This window comes from Pelodiscus sinensis, chromosome 4 (assembly GCF_049634645.1).
Source record: "Pelodiscus sinensis isolate JC-2024 chromosome 4, ASM4963464v1, whole genome shotgun sequence".
NCBI lineage: Eukaryota > Metazoa > Chordata > Testudines > Trionychidae > Pelodiscus > Pelodiscus sinensis.
The window spans coordinates 113558685-113574603 of record NC_134714.1 but is presented as its reverse complement, the minus strand read 5'-3'; the positions used below and the strand labels follow the sequence as shown (position 1 = coordinate 113574603).

At 45.9% G+C, this 15919-nt stretch overlaps 2 protein-coding genes across 15 annotated transcripts in view; both read right to left on the bottom strand.

Moving 5' to 3' along the window:
* The window catches only part of TMEM86A (transmembrane protein 86A), a 116921-nt gene that overhangs the window by 100244 nt on the left and 758 nt on the right, over positions 1-15919 (bottom strand). For 10 of the 14 annotated variants that reach the window (XR_012903657.1, XR_012903656.1, XR_012903660.1 and 7 more), the window contains exons 2-3: positions 10886-10976; positions 3619-3802 (exon numbers count right to left, since the gene is read on the bottom strand). Coding sequence is in view for 2 of the 14 variants with exons in the window: in XM_006133445.4 (XP_006133507.3) it covers positions 3619-3802; positions 10886-10895 (194 nt within the window). In the remaining 12 variants the exon portion in view is untranslated. The remainder of the gene's footprint in view (positions 1-3618; positions 3803-10885; positions 10977-15919) is intronic. The other 4 variants (XM_075928122.1, XM_075928123.1, XM_075928121.1 and 1 more) reach the window with 1 other exon arrangement.
* On the bottom strand, positions 319-1648 carry LOC142829031 (uncharacterized). The gene is made up of 2 exons (XM_075926097.1): positions 1026-1648; positions 319-830 (listed from the first exon to the last, which is right to left on the bottom strand). Exons 1-2 carry the CDS (start codon positions 1522-1524, stop codon positions 319-321), a joined length of 1011 nt encoding a protein of 336 aa, XP_075782212.1. The 5' UTR covers positions 1525-1648.

Here is a 15919-nt window from a genome sequence, read left to right as displayed (position 1 = left end):
CTCCCGTGGTGGCAGCATGTTGTGTGCTCCACAATTTGTGTGAGCGAAAGGGGGAGGCTTTCCTTCCAGCCTGGATGGCTGAGGCTGACCGCATGGCTGGACAATACGGTCAGCCCCGCACCGCCGCCATCCAGGAAGCCCAGCGGGGGGCCGTCCAGATCCGGGAAGCCCTGCGGGAGAGCTTCCTGGTTGAGGAGGAGGACTGACCTCTCCCTTGCATGCCCCACTGGAGCCTTCTTCCACCCTACCCCTCTTCCCTTTTCCCCTCCCTACCTACTGTAAAATAAAGACACCTGTTTTTCAAACAAAAACATATGTTTATTTCACATCACTGGGGTGGGGGAAGGGAGGAATGAGGGTGGGAGAGGGGAGGGGAAAACCTGGGACGAGGGAGCTGGAAGGGGAGGGAAGGAAGGAAGGGAAAGGAAAGCTCAGGGGTGGGAGTCCGGCTGCCTCTCCCGTCTCGCCACACTGCGGGTCCCGGGGCGTCGGTGGGAAATGGTTGTGGGGGGGGGCAGGAGGGACGGGGGGTGTGGAGGAAGCAGGAGTGGGAGCAGGAGGGGGAGCAGCAAGAGGAGGAAATGGGAAGCGGTCGAGCAGGCTCTGGAGGTGGCCTCGCAGGGCACGGCCCTGCTCCTCCAGGGCCTCCAGACTCCTCTGGCGCAGCCTCAGGTCCTCCTGGACCCAGTGGTCCTGGGTGCGGAGCTGGTGATCCAGGAACCGGAGGTGCTGCCTCTGGTGGTACTCCTCATTCCTGGCTCTCCTGCTTGCCCGGGCACAGGCAGCTGCTGCAGGCGGGGTGGTGCACCCTGCAGTCCAAGGTGCTGAGGCTGTGGTGCAACAAGACCAGTGGTCAATTACCCCAGGGGCCCAGGTGTGTGAAACCCAGCTCCCCTCTGCAAGGCCAGGGCCCCTGCAGGATCCCCAGCTGCTGCTCCTTGGTGGGCAAGGCCCAGGCGCACGGTCCCGGGGCTCCCTCTCGCCCCAGCCCCCCGTACACATAAGGAGAACACGATGGTACTCACAGGTGGATGCCTCCCCGGCCTCGGACGACACAGGCGAGCGGCTCTGTGGGGTGCCTCGGGGGTCCCGGGTCCCGGGCAGGCTGGTGGCAGGCTCCTGGCTCTCGGTGTCCTCCTCCTCCTCCTCCGTCTCCTGGAGCGGGCCCTCTGCTCCGGGCTCTATCACGTCCCGGGGGGCAGGGATGGCATGAGCCCCCAGGAGGCGGTCCAGGGTATGGAAGTGGGGGCAGGCCTCCGGGTCGGCCCCTGGCTGGCAGGCCCGGGAGTAGGACTGCTGCAGGTCTTTGATTTTGCAGCGCACCTGCTCCCGGCTGCGCTGGTGGCCCCTGGCGGTCAGGCTGGCAGCCATGCGTCCGTAGACGGCCGCGTTCCTGTGGCTAGTGCAGAGATCGTGGACATTGGAGGCTTCCCCCCAAACCTCGATGAGGTCCACGATCTCCACACTTGACCAAGCGGGCGCCCGCCTTTTGCGCCCCCTGGGTAGGCTCCTGGGAGCCGCCATGCTGGTCCTGGGGAGCACTGGATCGCTGGGTGTCCTCGGGAGGCTGGCTCATGTTGTGGCAGGTGCAGGGTGTACTGGCACGGTTGCTGGCAGCCTTGCAACTGGCACAAACCGTGTAGCCAGCCCGTGGCCCTTTAAGGGCTCCGGGGCCAGGAGGGGGGCAATAGAGTTTCCCTGGTGTTGGCCAGAGTGGCCACCAGGGAAACCTGGGAAGGATTAGCCTCCCACTAGTTCGAATTAAGGGTCTACACAGCCCTTAATTCGAACTAGCTAGTTCGAACTAGGCTTAATCCTCGTAAAATGAGGTTTACCTAGTTCGAACTAAGCACTCCGTTAGTTCGAATTAAGTTCGAACTAACGGAGCGCTAGTGTAGTGCCTAGGAAAGTTAGTTTGAACTAACGTAGTGTAGACTTTGTAGTGTAGACATACCCTTATAGTTCTAGCTTTCACAGCCTTCTGCAGCAAGGAGTTCCACAGGTTGACTATTTGCTTTGTGAAGAAGAACTTTCTGTTATTAGTTTGAAGCCTGCTACCCATTCATTTCATTTGGTGTCCTCTAGTCCTTCTTTATGGGAACTAATGAAGAACTTTTCTTTATGCACCCTCTCCACCCCACTCATGCTTTTATAGACCTCTATCATATCCCCCCTCAGTCTCCTCTTTTCAAAGCCGAGAAGTCCCAGTTTCTTTAGCCTCTCTTCATATGGGACCTGTTCCAAACCCCTGATCATTTTAGTAGGCCTCCCCTCTCCCACCCTCTCTCTTCCCCTCTCCCACCTCCTTTTCCCAGTCTCCCCCAGTTTTGTTCAATAAAGAGAGTTTCTATTTTTGAACACACGTGTCCTTTATTTTGTACATCAGGAAAGGGGGGCTAGGGAGGGATAAGTGGAAGGAGGTGAGGGAGGAATGGGGTACGAGCCCCCAATGGGGAGGACTGGCGTGGCTCTGCGGGCTCCTCGGGGTGGAAGTCTCCTGCAGCCCCCCGACTGACCCCCCCGGATGGCAGCCTGCGGCAAGTGCAGCGGGGCTGATGGCCGAGTGCTGTGATGTGCCGAGTGTGGGCACTCAGGGCACTCCAAGCCAGGACTGCTTTGCAAGCGGGGAACCCCTGAGAACTGTCTGTCCGGGGTGGGGGTCGGGTCCCTTTAAGCACAGCCCTTGGCTAGCCTGAGATAGCAGCTCCACGCTCTAAGTCCTAATCTGATGCCCTGCCGGCACTGCTTCCGGCCATCCTTAACCTTGTTTCAGGGTCCACTCAATGTGGACCTGCTAGTTCGAATTAGCAAAATGCTAATTCGAACTAGTTTTTAGGTCTAGATGCACTAATTCGAATTAGCTTAGTTCGAATTAACTAATTCAAATTGTTAGTTCGAATTAGTGCTGTAGTGTAGACATACCCTGAAGTATTATAGGTGGGGAGACTGGGATCAGCTGTGTGGTGCTGCCCCTTTGAAACGCCACAGCATAATTTGTACACATTTTAATAGTTTCTTGTGAAGATTTTATCTTCGTCTGGATTGTTGAATATTAACTGTGGCTAAAGACTGATCCGCTCCATTCATGCAGATACTCAATGGAGTTCTTTGTAATAGTATAAACCGTAATATGGGGTTATTTTAGTAACTAGCTCAAAAAAGCTTATTACAAGTGATGGGGAACACTGAGGAAATGCCTTGGCTACCCAGTTTCAAGGAGGAGCTCTGAAAATTAATCTCATTTAGCGTAAGTACTATATGATCTGGTTTAATTTCATGATTCGGCATACTTTATGATTATTTCCTGAAAAATGAATTATTCATATTATTATTATTTCTTAATTTATTATGGGTTGATATCTAGAAGTCCCAATCATCTTATAATCTAAATATAAGATGAAACTATACTGTATCCCAACATTATTAATAAGGCTTCAGTTTCATGACATCTTATACATTATTCCCAACACTTTAATGTCTATTTCTAAGGTATCAAAATAAGTAATAATGTAAAATGAGTATTCCTGCTTAGTTGGGTACAACATTGGAAATCAGGATTTCAAACATAAGACTAATTATCCCTCATTATCATATTGAAAACACAGAACAGATCCTCACCCAAGCACCCTCCATTTGGGAAAGCATTGGAGCCACTTTGTCTGGCATGTAAAGGAAAAGAAAGAAATACAGGATGCAATGACCTGATGAGATGATGATAAACTTGGTCTTGGAATGTGCGAGTAGCTTTTTTGTTGTTGTTGTTGCAGTAACTGGAGTCCTCCCTCTGGGGTTACTTTTCTGGCTGATGTGGGAGAGATTGTGATGAGCCACACGAAAACAAACATTTTGTTTAGAAAAAACTTTAAAAACAACAAATAGACTAGTAGCACCCTTAAAGACTAACAAAACATGTAGACTCAGCTACCCCTCTGAAGATTGTGTTTAGAGTACAGCTTTAGGGTTTTTTTAATTGCAATGTGTTGCAGTTTTGATTTTTTTTCTTTAAAACCACATGAACTTACAGCGAGCATGAACAGAGTTCAATAATAGTCATGTGATCATAGGCTCACTGGGTCAGGGTTTGCAAAAGGGAACTTTTGGGATCGTTGTAAGTATACGAGTATGGAAATGGCTTTGGTGAATAATGTCTGTGGTTTAGAAAAAAAACGCCTCTTAAATAAGAATTTGGGTTTTGAAACTGATGATGAAGCATTTTCCCTTCCACATATTTTCCCCATTGATGGATTCCTGTGGGGGGAGGGCAATGCCTGTCCGTGAATCCAGGTAGCACCGACCTGAGATCTGTAGGCTAAATAGTCACAGGGGAGGTTCCCAGCTGCATGCACTCAGGGCCTGATGCAAAGCACTATGAAGTCAATTAAAGTACTTCAGTGGAGAAGGCCATTGATGGTGCATGTCAGATGGTGGTATGTAATTCGTTTTGCCACAGCACTCCGAGCTGCACTCAGGGACCAGGATCCCTTGTACTGTACTAGGTGCTGCACAAACCTAGAACAAAAGGCTGATACCCGCCCCAAAGAGATTATGTAACCATTTACGTCACAATGGCTTTCTTAGTCAAATGAAGGGCTAGAAATATTTATGTAACTGAAATTGTACATTCTGATGAATAAAAATCTAGCAATCTAAATTCTTCTTATCCAGTGATGTCTACTGCCCATAAGTACAGGTTAAAGCTGTGGTAGCAGGCCTCTGATTTCCAGGTGCCTCTGAGAACATGGAAGTCCCACACAACTTTCCTAGTGTACAGCCCAAGATCAATTAAAACAAGTTATGTTTCCTGGTAATATAGTCACGGTATGTACATTTTGTTTCAGACTCTCAAATCTATAAGTACTAAAGTGCCTGGGAACAAAGCCATTGAGGAGAACAAAAACAGGTGTGTGATCAACTAAGTACTGAAAATGCTTTAAAGCAGGGGTGGGCAAATACCACCCTGCAGGCTGGATCCGATCTGCCAGAGTTAGCCTCTCATGGGCTGCCACCGCTATATTTACCTGCGCCTCGACAGCAGATACGGGTGATTGCAGCTCTCACTGGCCATGGATCGCTGTTCCTGGCCAATGGGAGTTGCAGAAAACAGTGCCTTGGTCCATGCTGTTTCCCACAGCTCCCATTGACCAAAAATGGTGATTTATGGCCAACGGGAGCTACAATTGCCAGTACCTTCGGAGGCGCAGGTAAATATAGCAGCTGTTGTCCATCAACGGCTAACGCTGGCAAACTGCCACTGTTTTATTGCCACCCTTGCTTTAAAGAATCATATTTGTCAAGCATTCCTTCATGTGCTCCTTCCTGATGTCTCTCTTCACTTATTTAGAGCACTTTGTTACAAAAATCCAGGCTGTCCTCGGGCCTGAGAGATTTATTCAAGGTAACATTATAGAAAATGCTTATTTTCCATTGTATCAGTCTCATTCTGAGGCCAAATGACACTCTCTTCAGTTTCTGTACCAACCAATATGCTTGTGTTTTGTTTTTACTAGCCATAGAGATCTCTTTTAGAGGACAACAATAGACTATTCCTTCTTGTACCAAGTTCTCTTTTTCCAATGCCCAGAGAAATCTGGAAACTACCTCACCTCACTTCAGCAGAACTCCCATGATGTCTACTCTTGATCCCATTCACATTGTCTGTGATTGTGTGAAGTAACTATACATTTGGACTCTGACCAGGGGTGGGCAAAGGGGCCTTCATGGTCCAGATCTGGCCTGCCAAGCGGGTGGATCCACTCCTCTGCCCCCAGCCACCCTGCCACTCCTCTGCCCCCAGCCAATCGAGACAGGGGGCCAGGAGAGCGTGTGAAGTCTCCGCCACCCTGCCCGGGGCACGCGGCAGCTAGAGAGAAACGCTGGCTGTTTTAAAACAGCCGGCATTTCTCTCTAGCTGCTGTGCACCCCTGGCAGGGCAGAGGCAGGGGACAAGAGACTTCATGCGCTTCCCCACCACCAGGCCAATCAGGCGCTGTGGGGGTGGGGAAGAATGAGAAGTCTCCTGGCCCCAGTTCTTCCGCTCAAGGCCCCTTCCCTTCCAGGGCAGCCCAGGGACACTTGAGAAATGTATGAAGTGGCCCCCTTTTAAAAATTATTGTCCACCCTGACCCTGATCCTTCTATGACCACGGTAATTGCAAGATCAGGACCTTAGTTACCCTCCTTATTTATTATATGTTCAGTAACTTATCACTTCAGCGTTACTCCATGATAATATAGGTTCATATTTAGAATCATTGCTGTTTCTTCATAAGAAGGGCCATATTGGGTCAGACCAAAGGTCCATCTAGCCCAGTATCCTGTCTTTTGACAGCAATCAGGTACCCCAGAGGGAATGAATAGAACAGGAAACCATCAAGTGATCCATTCCCTGTCATAGAATCATAGAACACTAGGACTGGAAGGGACCCCGAGAGGTAATCGAGTCCAGTCCCCTGCCCTCATGGCAGGACCCAGTACTGTCTAGGCCATCCCTGATAGACATTTATCTAACCTACTCTTAAATATCTCCACACATGGAGATTCCACAACCTCCCTAGGCAATTTATTCCAGTGTTTAACCACCCTGACAGTTAGGAACTTTTTCCTAATGTCTAACCTAATCCTGTCACCCATTCCCAGCTTCTGGTAAACAGAGACTAGGAACACCATTCCGACCCATCCTAGCTAATGAATTTATAGCAGAATATAAAAACTAGATAGTCTTGGCTTTCACAACATCCTCTGGCAAAGAGTTCCACAGGTTGACTGTGTATAGTATGAAGAAATGCTTCCTTTTATTTGTTTTAAACCTGCTGACTATTAATTTCATTTGGTGACCCCCTAGCTCTTGTGTTATGAGAAGCCGTATGTAGCATTTCCTTATCTACTTTCATAACTTGGGGCAGAAAGCTGGTGTATATTCCTCTTCACTTTGAGGAAAGGGATGCATTTTATGAGCTTACACTGTACAGGTCTCTGTGCAGTACAAAATGATATAATTTTGGGTACCCTTCAAAGGCGAGGTGACTGCTCAAATGGGAGGGTGACTTCAGTAACTCAGCTCTTTATCTGAGTCTTCACAGAACTGATCTGTGACATTGCCTGAATGTCTCCTGGAAGCGGCTTGAGAGCCTGCCACAACAGTACTTTGTAAAAGGAGCCCAGGCTGGGGGCTCAGTGGTACCCCACTTTCAAGTGGTACCCCAAGAGGAACCCATCACAAGAGGATTGATAGGCAAACCACAAGTGAGCTAGCTTTGCTTTTTGCTAAAGGCCTACAACTCCTGCAGAAGGGCATAGTACTAAAGGGACAATTTGCTGATGGGCTTAAAATCAAAGACCAGGACTTCTTTTATGATCTTTTCAACTAGGCATCCAAAAATTACAGCATCCAAAATTATCAGCTACTTTTGAAAATTTTGATGTTGGAGGGCAGGTCACTGTGAGGTCAAACCAAACTGCTAATGAGTTCACAGAATCTATTCTACCAAAAAAAAATCCAATCAATATATTGGATTTCCCATAGAAAAACTACACCAGTAGCAACAAGCAATACACAGAATTTATACCAGTTTGAGTTCCATTGATTTTTTGAGTCTTTTATTGCACACACATTCTCACTACCCGCTTACTAATGGAATATTAACAATTCCTTGGGGTCATTCTAGGGACATGGGGGTAGTAGTATTGGGAGCGATCTTTAAACCCCCATTCACTTGTTTCTATAGGTTCCAATATAACAGTTGAGAACCCTGCACAGAAGGAAATAATCAGATTCTGGAACCAGAATCTTTCCTTGCAGTAACATCATTTGCAGTGGTGCAGAAGTTTTCCTCTCAGGCTTGGATTTCCAGGACCCTTTCCTATACACACAACTAAGTCTGATGCAATGCAACTAGCTTAGGCTTGTGCTAAACCTCACTTTTCAATTAGTATTATCTTGCATTTTTATGCAGAATTGCTCTGGCAGAAATGTTGGTATTTCAGCTGTTCAAAAAAAATCTGTCAAGCTATTTCTTGATGGTATTTTTTTTAAATGTCCATTTTCATCAATTTGGGTTAGATTGACCTTTTTTGGTTTTTGTCCCAAATTTTTCAGTTTCAATTTTTCACAGACAGAGAAAAAACACATTTCCAGCCTGCCTTAATTAGCATGGAAAGTTTCCTTAAGTTGTTAGTTTAACAATGATAGCTAACATTGGTTGAACTGTTCATTTTAAATACATTATGTGATGAATTTAGCCCTTTTTTTCCCCACAATCAATTTGCAAATTGATCCTGTATTTTTACAAATATATTTATTTACAAGTGTTCAGAGAATGGCCCATGCATCTTCTCTGTCAGGCAGACTAACCATCAACTATTCCATCAACCTTATATATGTTGTATGGATATTTGTTGGAGATTGTTTGTTGCTTTATGGGAAAGATAGCTTCCCTATCTTTCCCATACAGATAGGGAAGGGGGTGATTAAAGCACATTCTTAGGCTTGTAACAAATTTGAAGAAGGAGGAAGTTTCCAATACTTCTTTGATCCACCTGGGTCAAGAGATGCCTTCAAAGAATTGAAAACTGTATGATGTGACTACCATGGTGTAAGGAGAGATGTTAGGTGCAGGTTCACACACCCTCCAAGAACTGACATAAGACAATAGACCCAAGTGATAGGCATTGCAAGAAGTCCTGAAGTACTGTATATTGAAATGTGTCAGGATCCTCATGTGAAGAATGACACAAGGCAAACTAGCTTTGCATGTATGCTCTTTGTTTTCAAAATGTGTTTTCTCCGTAATGACTTGGTCTGGATTAACAATACATTGGTGACCAGCCAGCCTTTATGAAGCAGTTAACCCTGTCATTGTGGGTGTGTCTACACAGCACCCTAAATTCAAAATAAGATATGCAATTTGCGCTAAGCAAATTGTGTATCTTATTTCTAAACTATTTTGAAATAGCTTATTTTGAAATTTGGCGGGTCTACACAGTGCCAGATTTCAAAATAACACACTATTTCAAGCCATCCCTTATCCCTCGTGCAATGAGGTTTACTGGGATGGTGAAATAGTGCGCCCATTATTTTGAAAAATATTTTGAAATAGCCGTGCAGTGTAGACGTACCCTGTGAGAGCAGGACAACAGGTGCAGAACTAAAACCAGACTTGCTGGGGTGATCAGTGACTTGCAGGAGAAACTACAGCCTAAATCCCTGCTCTAGAAGGAGAGTAGCAGAACTCTGTTCCCAGAGAGGTTTCAGACCTCTACATGGTACCTAAGGGTATGTCTACACTACCACCCTAGTTCGAACTTGGGTGGTAATGTAGGCAACCGGAGTTGCAAATGAAGCTCGGGATTTGAATTTCCCAGGCTTTATTTGCATAAAGCCGGGCGCCGCCATTTTTAAATGTCCGCTAGTGCGGACTCCGTGCCGCGCGGCTACACGCGGCACGGACTAGGTAGTTCGGACTAGGTTTCCTATTCCAAACTACCGTTACGCCTCGTATTTCGAAATAGGGGTAGTGTGGGCACTTCACTGCTGCTCTTTCGAAATAACTACTCCCCAGAGTCATTCAAAGTAATTACTCTCCAGTGCTTCCTGGGGCCCATGTGCACATTAAGAGAGTCTGCTTCGGACTAATTTTGAGGCTTCCTTGTAGGGTAGACATGCTATTTCGAAATAATTATTTCGGGAGTTATTATTTCAAAATAGTTACAATTTCCTAGTGTAGATATGCCCTTGTGCTGCATCCACGCTACGGGATTCTGATGTTGTAGCTATACTGGTGAAAAGCTCCATGTGTGTGTCTCTCCCCCTCCTCCCCCACCTCAAAATCTCTTCCTGAGTGTTCTGCTGCCGCCTCAGACCTAATTCTCTGGCCCACATCTTTTGGCTGTGAAGAAAGCGACTCAGGAGTGGGTGGCAACTGCTTTAGGCCTCTAAGCATCTTTACGCTCCTTAATCCTGGGTGAACTGTGCACCAGACAACCCCCCACTATAAATCAGAGTAACCCAAAGCTGCTGTAATTTATATTATCTGCCAATGGCCCCAGTGGCATTTTGACAGCCAAGGTTTGCCAGGGTGCAGACATACACCATGTATGTTTCTTTCCCCAGTTGCATCCCCTGCACTGGCAGCCCACAGGGGATTGGCCTGTAAGCTGTTCCACTGGCTCTGTCACTAGATGATCCCTTTATGCTAGATTTTCTTCCCATATTAGATTATGAAGGGGACTTCAAAGTGCCCAGCACTCAGTGTAGGTGTGGCTGTGTCCTAAAACTGACTTTCTCTTTTTCTTCCCAAGTCCTGCTCCTATCCTGCTCTGTCACTACTGAAACATCAACTTTCAACTTCCCCCAAGCTCTCAGTCTTGGTTCTTTCCTTTTCTCTTTGGTTTCTGGCTCTTGCCATACTTGTTATCACTTTCTTTACAACAGGGGTGGGGAACCTCAGAACTTCAGGCCCAGGGGACAAATGCTGCCCCCAGCTTGCCTGGATTCGCTCCCAAGGCTCATGGCCCTTCCCCCAGAATTAGGTAGCCCGTGCTGGCATTCCAGCTGCCTCGCTGCCCCACTGAGGGGCTAGAGCACACAAAAATCTACTAGGATGGGCCCACATGGACTCTGGTGTATGAAGGGAATGTGGGGAGTGTCTTTCTCTTCAGTTGGAGGCCACATCAATGAGGGTTTGGGGTTTTTTTCTTCTCACTTGTTTGTGGCCCCCCACCTGATTTCTTTGTGGGTCAGCGGCCCCCAACCCAAAAAAAGTTCCCCACCCCTGCTCTACAACATCTCCAGTACATGCTCCTTCCTCACAATTCCACTTGTCTATGCTCTAGTTATCGCCCACATTTATTGCTGTAACCTCCTCCTTTCCGGCATCACCATCTCTTACCTCTCCACATTTCAGCCCATTCAGTACAGCTCCAGCAAAATACTTTCTTTTCCTGGTTCTTCAATCATCTTCTGGAATTCCCTCTCCTTTCCTGTGTAAATTCAAACTTCTGTTCAGTTTCAAAGTACTTCTAAGGCACATCTACAGTACGTGGAAGATCAACACTTCCCATTAAATCGAACTCAAAGGGTGCCCCCATTGGCACTGGTATTCCTGCTCCTCATGAGGGGTAAGGGAAGCTGACAGGAGCATTAGCTCCTGTTGGCCTCTCGCTGTGTGGACAGCATGAAAATGCAATTTAAGATACATCAACTCCAGCTATACAATTTCCGTAGCTGGAGTTGCGTATCTTACTTCAACCTTCCGCTGTAGTGTACACCAGGCCTTAATTCCACACCTCAGACCAGTGAACAATATAGTTCCAATAACGGACGATTTCTAAAGGTTCTGTTGCACAGTGTCTTGTTAAGCTATGTAACCTATCTAGGATAAATGGTAGACAAATTAATTTATGTCCTTTTCTACAGCTTAGTCCATCCCTCTTCAAATCCCTTCCAGCTCTGTTTCTGTGATTCTACATTCCTTGCCCCTCTTGCTCAAACCTGACTGCTGATTAGCCCTGGATAGAAAATGAATATGTCTCTCTCCCCTCTCCCTGCAAAATTTTAATGGAGATGTCAACTTTTGATCAACCCCCACCTCCAAAAGTGGGTGTCGGGTTTTTGACCAAAACGTCAAAATTCTGTGCAGAAAGCCCAAAACCAAATTTGCTTTAAAAACAAAGCAAAATCCCTTCCAGTTTTCATGGATTTTTTTTTAACAACCCTATTTTAGATTGCTCTTCTTTTAATTTACTTACTGCTTCATATTACTTTCCATGTCATACTGTGCCCCTGGAATTTCTTTCTAATCAACGTATCTTTCTACCCTCACCTCCACTAAGAAGCTCCTGAACAATCCACGAGTTCCATGCTGCTGTGAGCAAACAATGCTGTGTTTATTTACATGGTGCTTGTTCATTTTGATACTGTAGTGTACTAAATGGTACCCATTTGTCCTTCTAATCTGTAAATCCCTTAGACATAGGGTTGCCAGATGGTTTCAAAAAGAAAAATACTAGACACACTTGACATTACATCACAATCTACATTACATCTTATTTAGAAAATACCGGACATTTATATTTTCTCATTTATATTTTCTCAATTTGTTTCCTGAACAGAAAGCTCAAATACTGGACTGTCTGGTTCAAAACCGGACACCTGGCAACTCTACTTAGACAGGCCCCTTAGACCTTCTTTGTCTGACCCTCCATTTTGTAAAGTACTGGGTACACCTAATGGCACTATGGGCCTGAGAAACTCCCACTGACTTCAGTGGACACTGTAAGAAGAATTATTAGCAAAAATAAAGAGTAAAATGAAAGATAAATGCAAATAATTATTAATAGCTGGTAAAGGAGAGAGGAGAATAAAAGGGCAATAATGGGGAATTAAATTATTCCTGAAGGACAGTCAAAACAGCTAGGACTTTAGAAACAGTTCACAAAAGGATGTGTGTGTGTTTGTGTATCCAATAAGCCTACTTCTTCTCTACCTTTTTTTATACTGCATTTTTAAGTACGTTAATTAAAAGCTCCCAGCAACATGGAACCTAGCATATTCCTGTAGTTTCTTTAGAGTTGGCATGATGGATTGCTGTGAGTAGTGTTTTGCTTGGCAGGGGGGCCAACAGAATTGTCAGGCCCCTGGACAAGGCGGTGGGGGCGGCTTCGTATTCCTGGAAGGAGTGAGACCTAGGGCGAAAGGGGCAGGGTTGTGGTCTAGCCTCCCCCTGCCATCCCTGCAGCTCCCCCTGGAGCATGCTGCCTGGCACTCCAGTGGGTATTTGAAAGGCCTGGGCTGCAGCAGCCTCCAGGAATTCTGGGTCCTTTTCAATTGCCAGGCCCAGAGTCAATTGCCCCCTTTGCCCACACCCTGTTGACAGGCCTGTTACGTGGCATGTCACTGAACTGCAGGCTGGTGGATAATGAAGAAATTAGGGATTTGTGAACCAGTTCAGGAAAGTGAACATGTTCCTTCACCTTCAAATCTTCACCCCTTTGGAACTGAATTGAAACCAAACCTTTCCTTGCCTCTGAAACTTGAGGTGCCCGAAGTCTCATGGGAGCTTGTTCTTGTGGGATTTCCAGCCTCATTGTATAGACTCAAGAAGTTCAGGTGAGCATCAGACCTTTTGGAGACCTGACCAAACTAATTCACTTTTTGAGGTGCTCCCAACTAGTAAGGCCTACACAGCTTTGGAATGGATGAAGACAGAAGGCAACATGTCCTGGGGGAAAAGGCACTGGATCAGGTGTCAGAGATGTAGATTTTACTCCCAGCATTGCTGCTTACTTGCTGTGTAACCCTGGGTAAACCACTTCTTTTAGCTGTGCCTGGACTAAGAAAAACGAGCCATGTTGGCAAGCAGATTTTTTTAACACACCTTCCCTCCCCTCCACTCCCACCCAAATGAACTTGAACATAGCGAGCTGAAACATGATCCAGAAAGCAACTCTGCTTTTGGAATTAGCTGTCGTGTGTTCTTGTGGCTTAGTGCACTCTGGCCCCGCACTATTCGTGTTCAGCTTGTTTGAAAATGGCTTTCCCTCCACCATTTCCTAGTGCTAGCATTGCCCATGTGCCCCACAGTTCTGAACTTGCATATGCTACTGAATGGATAACACTGGAGCTGGGCTCTATTGGACATTTACAATGGAGTCACAGCTCCCTGTCGCTATGGAAACTGATTGGTGAAAGGCATGAATAAAAAATAAAAATTAAGAATTGAAACCTGAAACTTCTGCTTTGTTTTCTTTTCTCTCTGTACTGTTCCTATGGGAACAGCTGAGAGCCGCATTTGGAGAGTCCTAGACTTTACAGTAAATCTAACTCCATGTTCCCCTTTATCAGTTACCCACAAAGGAACAATCAGCAATATTCTTAGCAGATTGAGGTAAAAGTAACAAAAGCCATAAGTCAGCAGGAAAAGCCTCCGAGTGTACAAAAATAAAGCATAAGGGGAATTGAAAGCAATGTAATAAATATTGCAGTCTGTCCTTGCATAAATTCCCTGGCCTGCTAAGGGCTTGCAGAGGAGAATTGTGGCTGTTTACTGGATGCTTCTGGAACAGGTTGACCAGACAGATGAGAAGTTTTTTAATGATGTTCTTAATACAAAGATGTAGGTGAGTGCAATAGAACAAGCACAGAATGCTGTGGGTTTAAGTGGCTAGAATGGTTTTTTGATTTCATAAAACGGGATATTCTAGATTTTCCCCAAGCATGTGCTATGGGTGCTTGACAGCTGGCCCATTTAAGACTCTGATTCAAATCCAACAAAGATTAGAATAACCAAAAGGGTCTTTTCTTCCTGACTTTTAGGCAATAAAAGATCCTTATGAAAAATGACTTTGTCTCTATTTCTTTGACTCTCCAGCTCAAGGCTAGCTCTGTTCTTACACAAATGAATAGATTGTGCTTGGCCACAGAGGGCAAAAAGCCTGCATCTTCTCTCAGTCCCACTCCTCCCTTCACTTTCTCACCCCTCCCCACCAAAAATGGGACTGGCTGATGGGAATGTTTTTCCCTGGCCAAGCCTGCAACTGATCTGACATGAGGGTGACAACTTTACTGGTTTTGAGGACAAAAGCCACTGGATCTTGTAGCCTGAGATAGCTCCATGCTAGAGAAAGATCCTACGGGGAGAAGGGAGCTTAAGGTCTCCAACAGGGCTGGAAGCCCAGCAGGCAGGAGAGAGGCCATCATGCCTGCAACAGGAAATGAAGAGACTCCATGCAAGAGCCTTTGGGTAGCTCTAGCATCTAGAAAAGTGATGTTCCTGGGGTGCATGATGCTGCCTTGAAGCAGCACTCACTGGGTGAGATTTTATGACTTATCTCATGCAGGATGAGGATCACAATGTTCCCTTATGACTTAAACCTTAGAGCAAAGCAGAAGGAAAAACTGGCTCGACAGGTGGAGACCAATAACTGCAGCAGAAATGGAGGCTCAGAGATCACCTGCAAAACCAGTGGAAATGAGGCAGGTTCAAGGGGGAAGCTCTGCATAGAAACACTCATGGGGTGTTAATCCCATCCCCTGCTCCCCTTTTAAATGGTGCTAAGATCTATAGGGAGCAGGCTAGTTTTGTGGAGGAGGAAGAAGAGGATCAGGAGTCAGCCTGCTCAGCTGATTTTGGCGCTTAGCTTTAGACAGAGAAGTTTAGAATTTCGGAACAAAGCATTTGTCATCTGAGAAGCTAAAACAGTTTTATCAACATTAAACAGAGCCTTATTATTGACATTGTAATAGAGGCTACAGGCCCAACCACATAGGGCCAGTGATGTGAGGTTAGATTCCTAAATACATTTAGAGACTACACCCCAATAAAAGACTGTCCTTCCAGTAAAAACAAAAAGACCCTTATGCATCTGATGAAGTGGTTTTTACTCACAAAAGCTTATGCCCAAATAAATCTGTTAGTATTTAAGGTGCCACAGGACTCCCCCTTGTTTTTGCAGATACAGATAACACAGCTACCCCTTTGCAACTTATCCTTCCAGTGAAGATCTCACAGTCTAAACAGATGAGAGGCAAAGGAAAAGTTAACTGCTATTTTAAAGCCGGGGAGCCAAGGCAAAGAGATTAAATAATTTACCCTCATCTAGGACAACAGTGGCAGAGCTAGGAATGTGACCCCAGGCTCCCTGAATCCCATAAGACTCTCTAAATAAATCTCTAATAACCCTTATTTAAAAACTCCAGATTTTATCACACTGTGGGATGGGGTGAGGCCTAGAACAAAAGGGATGGGAAGAGATGTGAAATAGATCTGATATGGTCCAGTGACCAACTTACTACTATTGCCTCCCCCACAGTATAAATTGTCAAAAACAGGGATTGTAACCTTGGAGCTGATAACATTCTCTGCATGGTACAGACAGAACCAAACATTTCAGGGGCTGAATCAATAAAGAATTTGTCTTCATGC

Bases quoted from the DNA above. Each gene is read 5' to 3' on its own strand.
- LOC142829031 (XM_075926097.1), bottom strand. From the start codon at position 1,524: ATGGCGGCTCCCAGGAGCCTACCCAGGGGGCGCAAAAGGCGGGCGCCC. The intron at 831-1,025 runs GTGAGTACCATC...GTTGCACCACAG, and splicing joins GGCCGGGGAGGCATCCACCT to CCTCAGCACCTTGGACTGCA.